We start from the raw sequence: 19,485 nt of genomic DNA, 5'->3' as shown, positions 1-19,485 counted from the left end.
CCGAGTTGGCAGGGGCACCCTCCTCCCCAGCGGCCACCTTAGCGCCCATTTCTCACTTGGCTTTAAGGCCACGCTGCAAGATGGCCTTGTTCACATCAATGTGGGGGACACTCCACGTTGATATCTGGCGGTCAGAGGGAAGCCAGCTTCTGGAACACTGCTGGGGGGGGGGACCAGCGCTGACCTGGTGACATTTTCACAGTTAAGAGTGATCAGGTATTTTTGTATTACACGGTATGTCTGCACTCTGTGCCCTTTGGAAAGGCCCTTATCTTTTAAGTCATGTCTGTTTTTCTCTCACCATTTCACCGTGGGCTACAAATGACCACATGTTCTTATCCAAGAGTATCTCTGAGCGTACTGCAGTGTGTGCATGGTGCACTGTGGAAAGAAGGACACTTTCCAGTCCAGGAGAAGATCAGGGGGAAGACCCAGATCAGTGAAAATGAGGCCTGAGACCTAGAAAGCTACAAGTTTTATAGGGGCTGTACGTGTGGCTGGTATCCCCCGCACAGGTCCCAGGGGCAGCAGCCTTTGCCACGCACCAACACAGTACCTTGGTGCCGCTTTCCCCATGGCACCCACCCACTTGACGGCCCTCCCCAGCCCCGCTCCGGGCCAGGACATCCTCCCCGGTCCCACAGCACTGCGTGGGCGCCTTCCTACCCTCTGGTTCCAAAAGGTTTATATTTATGGCACCTTTACTTTTCTATTACTGCTTTTAGGTTTACAGTTTCATCCCTAGGCCCAGCAGAGTAATGTGGGTGCAAGAAAACCTCCTGTCTGTCAGAGAGGGTCTCTCACCACTGTTGAGCAAGCTGCGGAGGGAAAGAAGCGGGGTCCACAGCTCTCCTGCCCCAGCCGTCCAGAGCAGCACCCCACTTGTTATTTCTCTCAATCCCTTCCAGGCCTGGGCCCTGCAGGCTGTCCGCTACCTGCACAACCTCCTTCCTTTGCTCCTTCCCCCCCCCCTTCACTCCCTTTGCCCTTTTCCCATTCACTTCTGCATTTTAATTTTCAGGAACTGTTTGCGCACCACCAGAATTCTCTGCTCCGCTCCTATTATATTAAAAAAAAAAAAATCAAAACACTCCCCCCCCCCCCCCCCCCATCCCGCCGTGCGGATCTTAGCAGCAGCCTGCACCCCCCCCCCCCCAGGTTCCTGTGCGGGGAGGGGGGCAATGCGGGGTGTCGTCGTCCGTCCGTCCGTGTGTCCCCCCCCCGCGCCAGGCGGAAGGGTGCCTGCCTGCCTGCCTGCCCCTCGGCCCCGGGCGCTCCCGCGGAGCACGTGGACGGGCGCCCGGTGCCTCCGCGGGCGCTGCGCGGTGCGGCCGGTCCGGAGGGCGCGGGGCGGCGCGGCCGGGGGGGGGGACGACTGTGTGCGGCGGGCCCCTCCATCTTGGTCGCCCCGTGCCGTGCCGTGCCGTGCCGTGCCGTGCCGTGCCGTGCCGTGCCGTGCCGTGCCGTGCCGTGCCGTGCCGTGCCGTGCCGTCCCGCCCGCCCGCCTCCCTCCCTCCCTCCCTCGTCATTGTCTGCGAGCGGCGGCGGCGGCGGCGGCGGCGGCGCTTATAAGGCGGCGGGCATTGCCCGGATGTGAGCGGCTGGCGATGTGTCTTCCAGGGAAAGATGCTATTATCCGCGTCTCCGCGGGGGAGGCCGTGGTGGTGAGGAGGAGGAGGAGGAGAGCGCTGTAAACTTGGAACAAGTTTGGGACGGGCGGCTCCGCGCTCGCTCTGGGGGTTTTGCCTTTTTTTTTTTTTTTAATTATTATTTTTTTTTATTTTTATTTTTTTTTATTATTTTTTAAAGAAGGACAGAGGGGAAAGTCCCCGAGCCGCCACGGCGCTCGCAGTTTGTCAGTCACCATGTGTTTGTAAAAACAATAGAGGGAAAAGTTGTCGGACCTTCTTTTCTTCCTTTCTTTTTGCCTTTTTTTTTTTTTTTTTTTTTTTTTTTTTTTTCCGGCTGGCTGGCGTCTCGGCTGTCTGGGTGGGGGAGCTGGTGGCGGGCGTTTGGTGGTCGGGAACCCCAGATCCCAACAAAGCCAGGTGTAGGGTGCCTGTAAAGCTGTGGAGTACCCCGGAGCAGGACTGACACTTACAGTACTTTTTCGTGGTTTTGGAGGGTCACACGCGTGTGAGATAATAAAGCACTTTGGCAGAAGATTCCTCTCTTCTTTTTTTTTTATTTTTGTTTTTTATTTTTGTTCCTTTTTTTTTCCCCCTTGGAATATTGTGAACATATTTGTGGCCATTTAAGGTAAAGTTACAATTTGCTGTTAGAGTAACTTGTCTGTGTTGGTTTTTTTTTTTGCCTTTTTTTTTTTTTTTGGTTTTTTAAATTGTCGATCCCAGTGTGTTATTTAAAAAGAGGTGCAGGTTAGTCGATGTGTAAATGCAAATAGTACACCGTGTGTGTGCACACATAATTGCTCGTGTGTATAAATATACATTATATGTACACGGTGTAATTACACGTGTGAGATACACACTAAGGTGCAAACGCTAAGCGTGGTAACTCGGTGCTTTATTTCCTACCGGAAAATGAAGTCGAACTAGTTTTTGTGGAGTGTGTCGGGCCTGCAATAGCAAAATGTAAAATAAAAGTATAACATGCTGAGGGGGGAGGGGGCCGCTGGCATCGTCCCCAGAAACTTGAGCGTAAAGCGAATCAAAGGGCTGATTTTGCAAAGTTTGCAGCAATGCTCTCTGTAAATCGAAAACCTCGGCTTTGAAATTTAGCTGTAGGCACGGGGGGGGGGGGGGGGATCACAAACAAACCAAAACAAAGCAGAATAAAAAAAAATGGACTGGATAATACAAGGGGAAAAAATATTGTTCCTCTTGGCAGTGTCTCCGCATCACGTGTATTTGCAGCCTCGTATAAACTCGCTTTGCCATGTGTATGTGCGCGAGCTGGGGAAATTTAAAGTATAATCCCTGCAAAAGTGCGGCGCGGGCGGGAGTCGGCGGCTGGCCGGGATCTGCAGCTCCATGATCTGCGGGTACGGAGGCGGCGCGGCGCCCGGCCCCGCGCTCCGCTCCGCTCCCCCTCCGCTCCGCTCCCCTCCGCGGGCGGCGGCAGGCCCGCGGGCGGGCGCGGAGCCGGCGGCGGGAGCGCGGGGCCGGCGGGCGGGCAGGCGGGCGGGCGGCCCGGCAGCGCGGCGGCGGTGGGTAGCGGCGCTCGGCGGGGCTGCGGCGCGGCCAGGCGGCCGCTGCGCTGGGCTCCGCTCCGCGCCCCGCTCCGCGCCTCTTCCTTCCCTCCCTCCCTTCCTCCCACCCTCCCTTCTTTTCCCTTCCCTTCCCTCTCCTCCCCTCCCCCCGGGCGCTCGGAGGGAACCGATGACTCCGCACAGGCCCGAGCCGCTCCTGGGTTGTTGTTATTAACCCCCCTCCTCTCCGCAAATTAGAAATTGGGGCTAATTGTCAAAGGCTGCTCTCTGCTTCCCTCCCGGCCCCTCCACCCCCGCCCCGCGTCCCTCCGCACCGGCGCCTCCGTAGCCTGCGACTTTGCATCTCTTTTTTTTCATTGCTGTTATCGCTATTTGCCGTTTCTGCCTCTAAACGCTACTTTGCGTGGAAGAAGGAGAAGGGAAAAAGTTGGGAGCGGATGGCTGTAGTTTCTTCTCTGGGATCCTCATTCATTCCTCGCTGAACCTCCTGTTGCATAAATGATGCTCCGGGAGCGAGGCTTTTTCTTTTTTTTTCTCCTCCGGATTTGGGTTTAGAGTGGATGTTACCGGGTTTCGATCGCCTCTTTGGAAATACAATATCGCTTTTTTGTTGTTGTTGTTTTTGCTGCCCCTCCATCTTTTTTCCCTCCCTTCTTCTCAACTACCCACCCCCCGACCCCCACCCCCCTGAAAAATCCGATTGTGTTTCCTGCAAGGCTCGGGACTGGGTTTCTGATTGCGGTTATTTCCATGTTTCTAGGTTTGTGTGATTTTGCTAAAATGCATCACCAACAGCGAATGGCTGCCTTAGGGACGGACAAAGAACTGAGTGATTTACTGGATTTCAGTGCGGTAAGAAACAACGGTGGAAATTAACAACAGCTGTAAAAAAATATCTTCTAGCTGATCTGTTAAACTAAAAAAAAAAAAAACCAAAAACAAAAACCAAACCAACAAAACCAAAACAAAACTGTGATCTAAGTACATTGGGCAATTTTTAATCAGCAGCTAGAACCATGGTAAATATCTTTTTGCTTAAAAAAAAAAGAAAAGAAAAAAACCCAAAAATTAGAGTCTTTTTATTATTTCTTATTGTATGTGATGGGAGATGCAATCGTGTTCACAGCTTATTTTAATGTCTTGGATGTCTAAAATAATTCATACAAAAAGAGACGCCCCTAAAACCGAACATTTCTCATCATTAGTTAATAACAATATCTAGCACTTTTATTGTGCTTTACGTTTTATAGCGTTGTTGGCACATGAACTAATTAATTGCTAATTAGTTGCTTATATTCTATTTTCAGTTCTTCCCTTGTTTCATTTTTTGGCACATGGAAAGTGCAAAGAAATCCATGACTGTCTCAGTTTAAAGTTTTCACTGAAATCTCATATGGCTTCTGCTGTCATTAAAACTGCTCCAATCTTTTCCAAAGCCCCCCCAGCTAGATGGTGCTTTTTTTAAAAAAAAAAAAAAAAAAAAAAAAGAAGTACTTTTTGTGTCTTTGGGCTGCTTCTGGCCGGGCTGGTTTGGAGGCCAAACGTTAATCCGGACGTGTGCACTTGTCTAGTTTTGTCAGGCTCTCCCTCCCCCTCCCAGCCCCTTCCTTCCTCTCCCCATCCCCTCCCTTCCCCCCAATATGTCAGGAGTATCTATCTATCCAGTTACTTATTTATTTCAGGGGAGAGTCAGTTTGCTGTGAGATGCATGTACGTTCCTAAAGACCAGCAACACCCCGCAAAAACCTGACACCCCCCTACCCCCCCCCCCCCCCCCCCCCCCCCCCACCCCCGTGTAAATGAGGCTGCTTCAGGCTGGTGCTGCTGCTGCTGCTCCAGACTTTGCTTTGGAGGAATGGCTTGGGGAAGTTTGGCCAGGAAACGTAGCCTGAGGCAGCTTTGCAGCCCCCTCTTTGCTTGTTGCACTTTTTCCATTTGTTCCTTCGCTTTTTGCAGGCTCTGACTCAGGGAAGGTGCGTATTATCCACTAGACACGTCGAAGAAGAGAGAAACCAATTAGGGTCGAAATAAATGCTAGGGAGAGAGAGAGGGAGCGAGAGAGAGGGAGAGAGAGGGGGAGAGGGAGAGAGCCTTGCTTCAAATTGCTCTCGTGTTAGAGACGAAATGAGAATTTAGGGCAGGTGGCACTTTGCATTATTATTATTTGGGTTCACATATGACAGGCAAATCCTAAAGCGGGATGGAAATGGACATTGCTACATTTATGGCCAAGGTTTCAGCAAAAAAACTTTTTTCGCCTTTGTCAGCGTGAGAGTTGGAGAGGGGAGCGAGCCCCGCTTCCCAGCCTGGATAACGCTGCTGGGGACTGGGATTGCTCAAACTCTTCGGGAAGCGAATATTGTTTGGGGAGCTAATGAGCCTAATAAAAACGTGATGATGGTGGTGAGGGGCTGGTGGGGGCTGTAAGAAATATTGACTCGTTTTCAGGTCTGTGGGGGATGATGTTTGGTGGTAGACAAACTATTAACGTAGTTCACAGCGAATGTGGAAGGAACTTTTGACTAACAGTGGACTCGGGAATCTCTTGTTTTCCAGTAGTAATGCCTCTTTGTTTTTTTTAGATGTTTTCACCTCCTGTGAGCAGTGGGAAAAATGGACCAACTTCCTTGGCAAGTGGACATTTTACTGGCTCAAGTATGTAACATTTTTGTTTCGTATGTAGTTAAAATGTTGTTAGTTATTTATCCATAGGCATTACCTTTGTTGTGGTTGTGTTAATCTCTTCTGGGGAGCAGATTCATTCAGATTTGAGCGGAATCATTCCTAAGCGCTGGCTATTATTATTATTATTTCCACAAGACTGGGACATTTTCACAGTATTTCCATACATTTATGATTTTTTAAAAAACCCCTAAACTTCTCCTCTGTGTAATTGTTCAAGGTGAGCTAGTTTAAATCTTTTTCTTTTTTAAATTGAGCATTGGAGATTTTTATTTACAATTTCAGATGCTATCTTTTGTATGTCAGAAATGATAATCAAAACATCTTGCGTTAATTTTGTGAATAAGAATTGAAGGCTGCTTAAATTAAATAAATAAATAAATAAGCAAGTATCTGAGTATAAACACCAACCTCTTCCGGGAAAAGAACTCTTTAGTATTAGAGATCACTGTTTGCTGATGGAATATTTTTTGGTGAATTAAAATCTTCTTTTCCTGGTGGAAGACAGGGCATTTTCTTTCTAAATATTTGCCTGCTTTTGAAGAGTCCCTGAAATTTAACTGGAGGATTTGTTTGTTTGTATGTTTGTTTATTTGGCTGTAGTAGTACTATATGGGCAACTTCTGCATTCCATAAAAACAGGAGTCCTGTTTGATGACAAAAGAAATATCAGAGCTCTTTGCGGTAGAACATATGTGTACAATAATTGTCTGGCAACTAAAGTTTTATATAGAGGATTTTATATGCCTGACAAATTAGAAGTAAAACTAGCAAAGATACTTACGCGTTTGAAATTTCCTTACTCTTCTATTAAGTTCATTTAAGAGGGTTCCCTGCCTTGCGGATGTGGTGTTTTGGACAGGACACAAACACATCTCCGGGTAGAGAGTTGCAGTGTTTTAAAAGCACAGGCAATTACACATACCAACACACTGTACGTAGTATTGTTATACACAGAGTACTGTTCTAAATCAGATGGTAAATTTGGACAAGTCTTCACTGCAAACTGCCAGTGGATATCTAGATATAAACACGTCATTGCATATAGTTTCATGCCTGGTATTTGCAGTTTGTACTTAATTAAAGGAACCTCTTCTGTGTATTCAGTATAGCCATTTTTATTAAATGCACTAGTACATAAATTAAGTTTTTATTTCCAAAGAAGGGCTTCCTAATTTGAAGGTAGTCTGTAATATACATTTTTAAGATACTAGATCAAATGCCGCCTACAATTATTAAGCACTCATTTTGTGGATTTTATTCTATTCAGACTTTCAAAATAATAACACGTTTTTGTTTTATCTTCACAAATTTGGTTATATTATGAATATAGTGACTTGGAGAATTTTACTGTTAGGTTTGAATAACTTTCCAAACATAATTTGCCTTTTATCTCACAAGCTAAAGATTTTAATCCTATTTTTTTGTCATTTTCTGAATTACATAATTTTAATAACTGATTTAACCGAATGCATAATATTCACTATATTTGTTTTCACTGGAGAGAAGCGAAGAGTGTTTGTGCCAGACAAATCAATTTGTCATGCTTATATACCAGTCAATGCAGCAACTAACACTTGTTCTAACAGCAATTGACTAGATAGTTATATTTAATAAATGCATCGTAAACCTCATCTATGAAGTCATTTTGATCAGAAATACCACAGGATAGCAAATCTGAACAGTGAGTGAAATCGAGGGGTTCTATTGTTTTTTATTGTCTCTAAATCTGAAAGCTTTAAAGTAACTTTGGCACATCATTTTAGACACAGATAATTTAATGAGCTGAAGTAAGTTAGTAATATTAAGATATAGACCATTTAAAATAACACCTGAACTCTCCCACACTGTAACAACATGTAAATGCTTGAATACACCAGTCTCTGACGGTGGAGGATGAAGTGCCCTGCTTGATAAAGGGACGTATACTGTATCTTGGTAGCTTGTTTGCACAATGGCATGCAGCACAGGGTACGCTCTTCTAAGGGAAAAAAATTTTGAATTCACTATATAAATATCTGTTGCTTGGTTATTAGACAGGGAGTTTTGTAGTGAGTGATCAGTGATTTCAAAGAAGTTGTCAGAATCTAGGTATCAGTGAATTGCCCCTCACTGATATGGGTGGATGTGTGGCCTGAAGATACAGTTGCGTGAAGGAGAAGCGTGGCTATTGTTTCCCTGTGCTCTTGCTGGCCAGCTAGCTGTGTGCCAGTCTTGCTTCTTAAGAATATTCGGTGTGCGGTGTTGTAATGAGCCAGGACTTGAGAAATTCAGATTTCATATGATAGCGCCCAGACAACTGCTTCAAGAGATGTTTTCTATAACTATATGGAGGGATTAAAGATAGCTCCATTAATAACATATGAACACAGTTTATTATTCTAATTATGCATATTGATAATGCAGAATTTTAGCGATCCCAACGCAGCCTGTTCTTCCTCCTGGACATATGCCCTTCTGAAGTTTGAGCTGACCTTCTCTTAATGGTCCTCTTTTAAAAATTATATTTACTGAGATGGGGAACCACAGATGTCATTCCTCTGCATTAACCCGAAACTTCTTTTACAGGGGGAGGGAGGAAAAAAAAAAAAAAAAGACCCCAAAGAAAAGTAATCCCAAGCAGTGAAGTGAAACTAACTGTACTTTAGGAAGTGTGGTAATATTTCATGCTTAAAGTCATCTTAATAGCTTTTTACTCATCTAATATATGATGCTCTATTGTGATTTGTAATGTGTGAATGAAAATAAAGTAAAGCCACATTTCCTTTTAATCTTTAATTTCACAAACATGGCTTCTTACCATGTTAAGAAATGGTGAGGGCTGCAAGGGAGAAAGGAATGTAACCTGAGCCACAGCCGTGACATTCCCATGGAGCATTTTTCACATGAAAGGCTTTTGTCAACCCAGTAAAGGACCAGGAGTTTTTGTTTGATGTTTGCAGGTGTTCAGCAGAGAGCACTAAAACAATTCAGCCATGCTGGTTTAGAGACTCTGACCTTAACAGGGAGAATTGGTGAAGACTGAAATTATTTTTAAGAAAACTCCCCTGGAGTTACCTCAAATTTATATTGTATTTGTAAAGTGATTTAATACCTGTTACTTAAATTGAACAATACACATCCATTAGAATGAAGCCGGGTTTTTCTTTTTTCGTTTTTTTCCCTTCTTTTTTTTTTTTTTTCCTTTTTTTAGCACAGTTGCCAAAATAAAATTAATTCTCCTGGATCTTCTAAAATTTTCTGAATAGTTTACCTTAGCTTCCACAGTAAAAGCATTTGTCATAATCTAAGTGCGAGCCATTGTAAAATAAGGGGAAGATGATGATTGCTGGTGCTCGATTTTGGGAATGGATTTTGAAGCAGTTTTTCAACAATTGTGGTGCTGAAGAATTTGCTAGGTCTGTCACATTTGGCATATTTCGGTTTTTGAACTGTTAATCAAAGCCCACATCTTCCTGATTATGTTCAATTTCTGCTTCTTCTATTTTAAGTATTTAATTTTACCTAAGTTTTCAAGCATCTGTTACAGATTGCCCACAATGTATATGTTTGAATATTGTGTGGGTGTGAGTAGCAGTAGAATAACTGAATTCTTATGATTGGCCATTCCTATTGCACAAAAAAAAAATCTAAAATCTTTGCTAGCACAGACATCACTGAATAAAGTGAAGTCTGTTCAAAGGATTTAAAGACTTGCTTTTAATTTTGCCATTAGTTAGATTAAGGCTTGTCCTGCATTAGAGTAACAGCGATTACAATCTTTATATACAATACATCTTTAACTAGGGAATCACAAATTCAGCTTGCCTTTGAAGTCCTTTTTTTACTTTGGATGTGTCTGTGAGTAAATTATAACCAAATATAGTTTTTTAAGTACAGTTCATTTTTAGAGTGTTGCCTTCTGGGAAAGGTGCATAATTTTTCTATTATTGGTTGATCGTCAGAAAAACTGAATTAAATACAGTCTTCATCTTGAAAACGTTTTGGTAGCCGCTCAGGTTAGGCACACCTCAGGATGCGTGCACAGGTCCCATTAGGTCAGTAGGAATAATGCGTGTGTGTGCTAGGGAAGAATACACCCTTTACCAGGGAGGATTTTGGAAGAATGTGATTTATTTTGGGGGTTATAATGCAGAATTGCCACTCCAAAGGAAAAAAAAAAAAAAACAAACCATGAGAAATGTTAAGCATATGGATCAGAAAAGTACTTTTAATAATGAAGGAACAGAGTAGTAGGTACATAGCTATTGCAATTACATAGGTGGCTCTGAAGGGTAGTCCGTGTTTGGAATGGTATATGTCAGAAAACACAGAAAATTATGATTAAATTTGGGTGTTGGCTTTGCTTGCATGTTGCACCACGTCCCTCTGTTTGCCAGGCGGCATTCCAGGTCTCCAGCATGCTGGTGCGCAGGGCACGGCACCTCCGAGCCCCAGACCCTCCGGCCCCTCGCCTGGTCTGGTGCTGCTGCTAGCCCATGGCTGTGCTTTGTAATAGTCCTCTCATGTTTTGCCTGTTGGAAAAATACTTGAGGCTTTAGCTACGTAGATACACAAAGGCAACTGCTTCCATATTTTTCATCCCTAATGTTTCGTAATTATGATTAAGAAGAAGAAGAATGCTAGTTACCTCCCATCCTTCCAGCTATGTTTACTTGTGAAGCGTTCGATCCTCCTCCCCTCCGAGTCCTATTAAAGAGAGTACTGTGGGGGCAGAAAAAGACCCACGCTATGGTATTTGAATTGGCCTGAGACACCGTAGTGCATACTTGGAGGAGCTAAATATTTAGTTACAAAGAAGAGAGGTTACTTCTGAGTTTGTATCTTGCTTGCAGTGGCAAACTGAGTGTATCCTGCAGAGGACGTTCCAGAGACACAGCCACCTACAATCACTCACATATATTTAAATCTGGAAGCTAAGGTCCTATCTTGCTCATTTAAAAAAAAAAAAAAAAAAAAGAATCCCCTTGATTTCTGATGTTGGAAGAAAACTAGCCTTATTAAATGGAAGAGGGTCTAAACAAATAGTCTGCAAAAAGGTTGCATTGGATCTAAGTGAATTGTATCTGAAACAGTTCAGTCATGCCTGTTGGATACTGTAGCTTTTTTTAAAATACTTTTTGTCATTATCATTGCGTGTCTACCTTGTCAAGACTCCTGACTATATTTAATAATTCAAAAACATACACATTAGCTGTCTGAGAGGCTGAAATGCTTGGGGGCCAGATCCAGTCAAATGTCACTTGGAGGAGACGTTTGTGCCTGCCATTGCCAAATTTAGCAGTAACAGAAATAATGTTTTAGATTATTCAGTGGATACGAGGTATCTGTGAACAAAGTGTATCTGTTAAACCAATGAACTTAGGTCTGACTTGGAATTAAGTAAGAGTACAAAGCTTGTCTAACGCGTTCAGTAACGGATGCAGGAAAAAAAGGCATTTGGGAGCATGTGAGGTACAATTTGGCTTCTTCCCATTAGATTTGTACTTGTGCCACTCCCAAATTCATATTGATTTTTGTCATAGGCAAATGCAGCTTCCATTGACTGAATTCCCAAGAAACATTAAATAAGCACAAATAATTGTCAGCTTGTGCATCTCGTGAACACCAGGTCACACAAATTTTAATCTTTCACCATTTACACTTATTTTTTGGCTACTGCAGAAAGAACATGTGATTTAATCCCCCCCCCCCCCCCGATTTAAACCATTACTGAATTTTGGAATTGCTTTGATATTTTACTTACCTAGTAAGTAAGAGGATTTAAGCACACGCTTTGGGATCCCAGGAATATTGCGAATGAACTGCTTGACATTTTTTGACAAGATCAGCAAATATCTTTACCATACTATTGTAATGAGGAAATCACTTAAATAACAGATGAACAACTAAGTCACATAAACATATATAATAGAACTATGTAATGAAAGTTTATGTTGTTAATTGCTTGAATCTCTCTTAAATGCACAGAATCATGGAGCACTAAAAGCTGTCATATAAACAGTTTTGTTTTGAGTTTAAAATTATTCCTTTTTTTTCATCTGCTATGATAAACAAAGTCATTTTGTAAGCTTTACAGATCAAACATTTACTTCTAATGGTAAACTACATTTTCTATCTGGAAATTTGTGTCTTTGCAAGGCCCAGAAAGAGAGTAGAGCCCCGGTGGCCCCAGGCCTGTGGTTTTCAGTGTTTGATATCATGGTGTTATTTAGATCAGTTCCCATAAGCCAAGATAACAGATCTGCAATTGTTGAATAAGGAAGAGAGTATGTGTTTGTAATGGTTTAAAGATCTTTTACCAAAATTTTCCCAGATAAATGATACCAGGGCGGTGGGCATAATCAAAGTAGAACTAAAAAGGGATAGAAATGACATTTCAGGAAGTGGAAATGATTTTTTTTATGTCCAGAATCGGAGGCAGCCTATTGTTTTGAAGCTTATGAAGTGCAGCCTTACGAAAGTCAGGTGCCTACATCTCCTAGGGCTCCTCATAGCTGGCAGAGGAGAGATTGCCCCAAGGCGTTTCAGATCAGCGCTGTGAATCATTTTCTGACGACGCCTATTCTCTACCAAAGGACCTAGTGATTTGCTGCGGTGTAGCTTGCTGTGTTCTGGCTGTCGAAAGCTAGGTGAGACGGATCCCCCCAGCCAGATCACACTGTCATTGCTCAGAGAAATTTCTAGTTCAAGGAAGCTCAGTGTGCGGTCATCGGCGAGAAGAGCCGATATAGCCGTTTTGCATGTCCTGCTGAAGATGCAGGCATATAAAATTAATATACATGTAATAGTATGTACCATCTGCCAGTGTCTGTAGATAGTCCACAGAGTTCCTCTTGCACCTCGGAAGACAGGAGGAATAACAACAGTTCAAACGAGTCCCTTGAATAATTCAATTTGGTGTTATTTATTCTGTACTATTAATCACTAAGTAAAAGTCACTACCAAATTTCCTCATCTGCCTTTACGCAGCTGATGCTGCCCGTCAGTCTGAGGCAATGAGATGCTGAGGGGCCTCCACTTTTTTTGTCATCTGGGAGGTATCGTGTGCCTCACGGGATCTAGCCCAAATGCCAAAATCTGCCTCTTGCCATTTGTGCCGTTCAAAGGTTTTCAGACCTGTGACTGTGGGGTTTGCGCCTGGGCACAAACCCGTGGTCTTGTAACACTAGCCTGCTGAATTTTCTTCTTTAACCTGTTTGCAGTTTAAGCTTTCTGCCTAGTGCTTCTTGGCAAAGCAGAGGGGTGGCAATGACCAAATTCTTAGATAATTTTTCTAATGTTTTCAAAGGCTGTTGTGTAATTTCTTTTCTTAGCAAACTTACAGAAATAGGAAAACTGTTGAGAAAGGTTGGCATATTTACTCTTTCTGCCAAGGTAAACACTAGTGCAGTTGATCTGCATATCAAACAACTAGGTGTATTTAAAAATGGGTTTATCTTGGTGGATTTCAGAGCGGTGAGAAAGTATTTAATGTGAAGGTGCAGTAACAGCATTGTTCGTGTGAGAGCTATTGTGACAGTCACCGTTTAACGATGTCTTTCAAGACTACTATTGGTAGTAATGACAATACGTAGCTGCAATCTATTGTTGTCTGCACTGGGTATTGATCTATTTTGGAAACAACGCTTCACAGGCGCTGCTGTATTTGCAGAGTACTCTTGTGGAATTTGTCTAATCCCCTAAGACTTGATTTGTTGAATATAATGATTTTCTTTTCACCTGGTGAAAAGGCTTCCGAGGTTAAGATGATGTATCTGGCACTTGGCGGTGCCTTCTGCTCCACTGTCTCAGCAGGGTACCGGGGAGAGATGCCGGGTGCTGCACTTGCGCGTTTGGTAGCCGCTTGGTCCTCTCCTTACCGAAAGCCCGCTCACATTTTCAGCTGGCTTCGGTTGGCCTGGCATCTGGGCTTCATTTCCTTCATTCAGGGTTTTACTCGACATCTGCGGCAGCACGTGAGTCGCTACCGCAGAAAGGGTCACCGACGGCCCTCGCATGGGCGCCCATGTTGTGCCGAGGCAGGGGCAGAGGATCCGAGGCTCTCGCACTCTCCGGCTGCTGGGAGAGGCGAAGTCGCTCTTGCTTCGGGCTCTGTGAGCAATGGCAGGCTGTCATCCGCTGCCTGCGAGCTGGCGTGCTGCCGGCAGCCTTCCCAGCAGCTCCGTCCCTTCCTGCCCTTTAACACGCTTCCCATTGCCAGTGCCGCCCTTGGCACCCTGCTTTGCTTCATCGTGTGTGTGTGCGTATACAGCACCCGGCTTCGGTGTGTGTGTGTGTACGGTGAGCCGCAGAAGGTGATCTCGGGCCTGATGCAGAGGGGTTCTTCCTTGGTCGGTGCTTCATTCATAAGAGTGCAGAACCAGGGAGGCTTCAAACAGGAGATTTTACCTTTGGATTCGTACTGTTACAGCAGATCCTTTCAGGCCCATGGGCTATTTCTGTGGGTTCCAGCAAAGTTTGCTTTAAAAAAACGAAACAAAAAACCTATTGCATATTACATTCACTATGCAGCAATCAGTACCTCTGCCAGGATAATTTTAGGGGTCCAAAAATGGAAAAAAATTGAAATCACTGAATTAATTCTTAGGCATGTGTGTAATCCCTAAGAAAATAGGGATTCAGTTCTTTTTGTTCTGTGGTATATACAAATTAGACTCTCTCCTGGTGCTGTTTTTCTCAAATAAAAGCCTGTCTTGTTCCTGAAGATTTGGGATTGTCAGGTTAACATGGCACGGGTGCGCTTTTTCCTCTGACTGTACATTTAAATACGATCGACCTATTTGATAAATAACTGGTACAAAGGTTTTGTTATATTAAAAACAGCTAAGTATGACTCCTGATCAAATATCAAGACTGTAATTGAATCTCAGGGGTTCTGGTACTGTTCATAAAGCATTTGAGTTGTTTTGTGCTTCGTGACGTCAGCCAAAAGCTTGATTGAATTATGTTCTTGTATTGTGGGAGCACCTGCCAGTGCCACTGGACTTAAGGGTCTGTCAGCATTTCCATTACAAACCTTTCTGATAAGTTTGTGACTTGGCTCTGAGCGTTTGATCTGGGCTGAAGGCTGGCATATAAACTTTCAGCCTGGAAGCAAGTTGTTCCACAAATACAACAAACCCAAATAAATTCCTCAAACCCTAATACGACGTGCAGTGCTCCTCCCTGTGACTCTTCTCTTGCCTATCTCTTTATGAAGATCTGATGCTGTTCCTTGGGTGCCGTTCCTGTTTGAAATGACTGCGAGACCTGACAAAGCAGAGGCTGAAATGTTGGTGTCTAATGAAACTACATGGAAAAAGGGTTTCTTTAGTATTTTAGAAACAAAGACATGCAGGGATGAGGCTGTGGCACAGTCTGTAATTCCAGTACCACAAGGCTGTTTGGGTGAACTTTCATGCGGTAACATGATTTGGGAGTACTTCTGAGTATGGTCCATCTCTGCTGGCAGTTCTGCAGGGTATAGCAGACGTTTCCTCATTTTTGAGGGGATTCTTGTTGAAGGGAGAAGTGACAGCAGTGAAGCTTGCAGGTACAGTTATAATACTTAAATAACTATTAAATTATTTTTAGCTCTTTATAGATCTGCATACTTAATTATGGGGACTACACATAGCAGCTGATCCTGAAATGCAGAGGAAATATTCAGTGTCGTGCTGCTCGAGGTGCGTTGCATTAGGAATAGATGCTCCTTATCCTTAGATGACTGCTGTCCATTAGGCCTTGTAACTGTTTAAATGCTGCAGATATTTTGAGAGAAGGGCAGGGATGAGACTACTGCGTTCGTGATAAGGCAGATTCACCATCAGACCTCCTGAAAGGAAAGGAAGTGGCCTAATAGCTTGATTAAGTTTTGCAGCCGTGAGACCATCACAGCGAGTCCTGGGTTCGCCCCGAAGCTCACCCTGCCGTGTGTGCGGGAGGATCCCGGCTCTTTGCCCCTCCTGCTTCTCCAGGATTAACTGTTTTGCTTGGGCTGTGCACAGGGGAGGTGATTTGGATTCTGAAGACTTAACAATACTGCAAAACCTTGTTCACACAGCATTTCATATAGCATAAATCACATCTACCTGAAATTTAGACAAGCGTTCTGATGTAGCCTTTCTAAAATCTGCTCCTTTGCAATGAATACTGTGTGGTCATCCCGAGGTCGTGAATGTCCTCTCCACAAGAAGTAGTACCAAATTCTGTGGTATGACTTCATCTGACTCTGAAACGTTATTTTATTTTTCAGACCTAGGATTCATTTTCAGTAGTATCTGAATGTTTGTGGCAGAGGGTTGAAGGAGAAATGGAAGCAAAGATTTGGAAAATACTTTTTCCTGATGTTATAAATATAAATAAATTACATGTTCTGTGATTTCTGATATGACTGTAACCTGTCAGGCACGCTGTCATTTTGCTCCTGTACCACTGATGCAGCTTTTCTAGTCAGGCCTTACAAATTGATCTTCCCGTGCTGTGACTAACTAGCGTCACGCTACTAGTTGCTGTCTGTTGCCAGAGCAGTTGGTTTTGGTTTGCCCTAAGCTCGTATTGTTCGGGACCAGTTATGTTCTTTGTGCTAATCTGGGCTCTCCTAAGCCAACTTTTATTTAACAGTATTTTGTCCGTTACAGTCCTTTGGGAAAAATTATGTGTTAAGTCCTGATTAGAGACTAGATAATGCTTTATTCTGCAGGATCAGAATTGTTAGCAAATGCATTGCTTAACTTTTGTTTTCTGTGTCTAATCACTTTGTTGATTTTATACTCTTTGGAAAGATTTACTTACTTAGGAAATACTGTGTCTTGTTGTATAAACAGAGAAAAATTCATGTTCCTAAAATTAGATATTTTGTAAACACCACAAATTAGAGCATTTAATTTATGAACTAGCTTATTAACTAATGGACATTGTCTTTTTCCCTCTCCTAATTTTCTCATTTATATTCCTTTTTTTTTTTCTTTTATCTCTGTCTTTTAAAACTGAAGCAGTTAATTGGCACTAGTGGCAACATAGTGGTGAGAGTGTTTCAGGTTCATGCTCGTGTCAAGATTTGATTAAGCGGTTTGGTCAGTGTGAAATACTGATGCTTCTTCACATCTCCCTGCCTGTGACTGAAGTGTACAACAGATACTGAAAATGTGTTGATATCCAATTAGGAAGTTAACATGGCAAAATTACCAATTATCAGAAAGTAAACACACAGCTCAGGACAGCTTCCGTCAGCACACAGGCTCTCCGTTGTGTGCGTTGTTCGGGAGATGCCCCCTTTCCAGGGGAGTGCTGGTTCCCTGGCTGTGGCGTAAATCCTTAACAGTAAAATTATTGGCAGCAAATTGTCATTTTCTTTTTAACCACAAACCCAGTTTAGCTGAAGCACAAGAACATTGTCAAATAAAAAAAAAAAAACCATATGTAATGACCCGCGTTTTACTTCTTTTTGAGCCTCTGTTGAGAATTCAGTTGAATCCAGGTTATTTCAGTAGTATCGGATCAGCAGCATGGTCACTTCTTACCTTTACATGGGTCCCAGCTTGTCCAGATGTTTGTCATCTAATTTTCTCTATTTCTTCCCCTTTACTGACTTGTTTTTATTCTTTCCTCGGACTTGTGAATGCAAGCTCTGTAGGACAGGAAAAACACTGCAGTTCATTAAACCTTCATTATCTGAACACTGTGGGGCAAGATTTGGTCTTTTTGCAGTGCAAATCCGGGGTAGAGAGCTCTGCCATTGCACTGTGAGTGTGATGTGGGGCAGTGGCGAAACACCTTCCAAAAATAAGGATTCTCCTGCGTCCAGTAAAAAACCACTGCTGGACCGCATGGTCGTCGGGATCTGACTAGTATAATAACTCAAGCTCTTGATTCAAAATTGTCCCCTTTAATTCCAGTGTTTCCTTGCTTAGGGTACAGAAGAGGTTATCTATTTAAAATTTAGAAGTGAAGGAATAGGAATGGAGGAAGGAACTGAAAACACTGTAAGCCAGAACTTAACCAGAAAACAGATAAGGTGATGATTTTTTGTATTTTTGTGCTTCTGGAGTCCCACTGCCTGTAAATGCCCAAGTGTTTTATGTGTCCATTGAACCCATAGTGTCTGACTACAAGGAGATGATGAGATTTATTATACTAAAAGAACGATATTTTAAACTTTAAAAAATTTATATCTAACTGTTTTTTAACATATTCTTAAGTGTAAAAAAAAAAAATATCCTCTGGCTCTGCCATTGGGCAAAATTGTGATGTGTTTGTAAACAGGGCAATGCCTAATGCCACGCCTAACGGAGAGTTGTCATTTTCTTAATCCAAAATAGAAAGAGCTTAACTAGAAAGTGCAGGATTATAAAAGAAGCAGCTTTATTCTTTTTAATATAAAGTTGTTTCCTCTTATTCAGCTCAGTCGTATCCCCACTGCTGGAAAAAATAAACTTCTGGTGGCCTCCGCAGGGGTGGGATGAAACTCCTTGCACTGACCGGCCCTTTGCAGTGCGCTTGTAAGGGGTCACAAGCACTGTGCACTCTCTGGAGTCGCTTTGCCATTTTGATAATATTTGTACAATCATATTTTTCTGCTTAAGCCTCTTCCCTGTCCATTGCTGTCTAAAAGACCTCATTCAACAGGAAATTAAGAGCAAAAATGAAAATGGATGATCTGTAGAATGTTTTCAAACTGTCTGTTGTATTTATCAGAAGTAAATTTGAAAAATAACAATGCTGAATAAAAATAGAAGTGAATTTAAAAAATAACAGATATAACACTAAAAAATATATTTGAGAAATAACACTCTTCTGGTCTCTCATTTGTGCTGATGGGCGAATTCCCGAATGCGAGCGAGGGGAGTGCTGTGAGAGGGAAGGACGGGGCTGCTCGCTTGCTCGTGTGTTCACAGATGGCACCCATCTTGCCTACTGTGACTTTCGTCAAAGACTGGCATCTTAATTGAACATAATCATCTAGGTGCCTCCGATCTCAGTGGAGAGAGATAGGTGTCTGTAAAGAGATAGGGAGGCTTATCCCTTTTTAAGATAAGGGTTTAAGATGGCTCTTTCAAGGTACCCGTCTCTTCATACTGATTGTAAAGACAGCTCGGCGACTAGATGCCTGCTTTTTAGATGGCTAAAGTTAAATGAGATGAATCCCATCTTAAAGGTCCCCTGGGTCTACTTGAATCCTTTTTTTTTTAAAAAAATTTTTATTTTTTTAGAACCCAAAATCCTTCATTCTTCTGTCTCTGAAGAATCAAGAGCCCATATCATATAGACTGGAAAACAGTTCTCTCACTGCAGCATTTTATGTTATTATTTATGTATGTATTACATTTATTAAAGACTGCCACTGTGTTTGGTGGTGTGCTTTTTAGAGGGTTAATTGGTTCCAGTTGCAGAGTTAATTGATTTCAGTTGGCTCCCAAGGAGGAGATGTGAAATGGAGTCTCTTCTGAGGGTGACCCTTCCCGGGAGAGGGAAACACCTCCTCTCCCCTTCCTGCGAGGTACAATTCTCCTTTGTACCTTAAGAGAGGAAATTTTCTCTGCATTGCCATTTCATCTCATTCTTAACAGCACATCCTATAAAATGCCTCCTTCCGAGTGGCAGGGTGTCTATGCAGTCATGAATGCACGTCTCCATTATTAGCATCTTTT

General features: G+C 43.0%; 1 protein-coding gene across 8 annotated transcripts in view; it reads left to right on the top strand.

Moving 5' to 3' along the window:
- The first annotated feature begins 2,088 nt into the window (after nucleotides 1–2,088).
- TCF4 (transcription factor 4) overlaps nucleotides 2,089–19,485 on the top strand; it is a 244,897-nt gene continuing 227,500 nt past the window's right edge. For 6 of the 8 annotated variants that reach the window (XM_050913658.1, XM_050913662.1, XM_050913661.1 and 3 more), the window contains exons 1-3: nucleotides 2,089–2,259; nucleotides 3,933–4,024; nucleotides 5,755–5,827. In XM_050913658.1, coding sequence (XP_050769615.1) covers nucleotides 3,953–4,024; nucleotides 5,755–5,827 — 145 coding nt within the window. In that variant the 5' untranslated portion in view covers nucleotides 2,089–2,259; nucleotides 3,933–3,952. Of the gene's footprint in view, nucleotides 2,260–2,960; nucleotides 3,005–3,922; nucleotides 4,025–5,754; nucleotides 5,828–19,485 lie in introns of those variants that run through there. The other 2 variants (XM_050913656.1, XM_050913654.1) reach the window with 2 other exon arrangements.

This window comes from Gymnogyps californianus, chromosome Z (assembly GCF_018139145.2).
Source record: "Gymnogyps californianus isolate 813 chromosome Z, ASM1813914v2, whole genome shotgun sequence".
Classification (NCBI taxonomy): Eukaryota; Metazoa; Chordata; class Aves; order Accipitriformes; family Cathartidae; genus Gymnogyps; species Gymnogyps californianus.
This window is presented reverse-complemented; position numbering and strand designations above follow the sequence as displayed.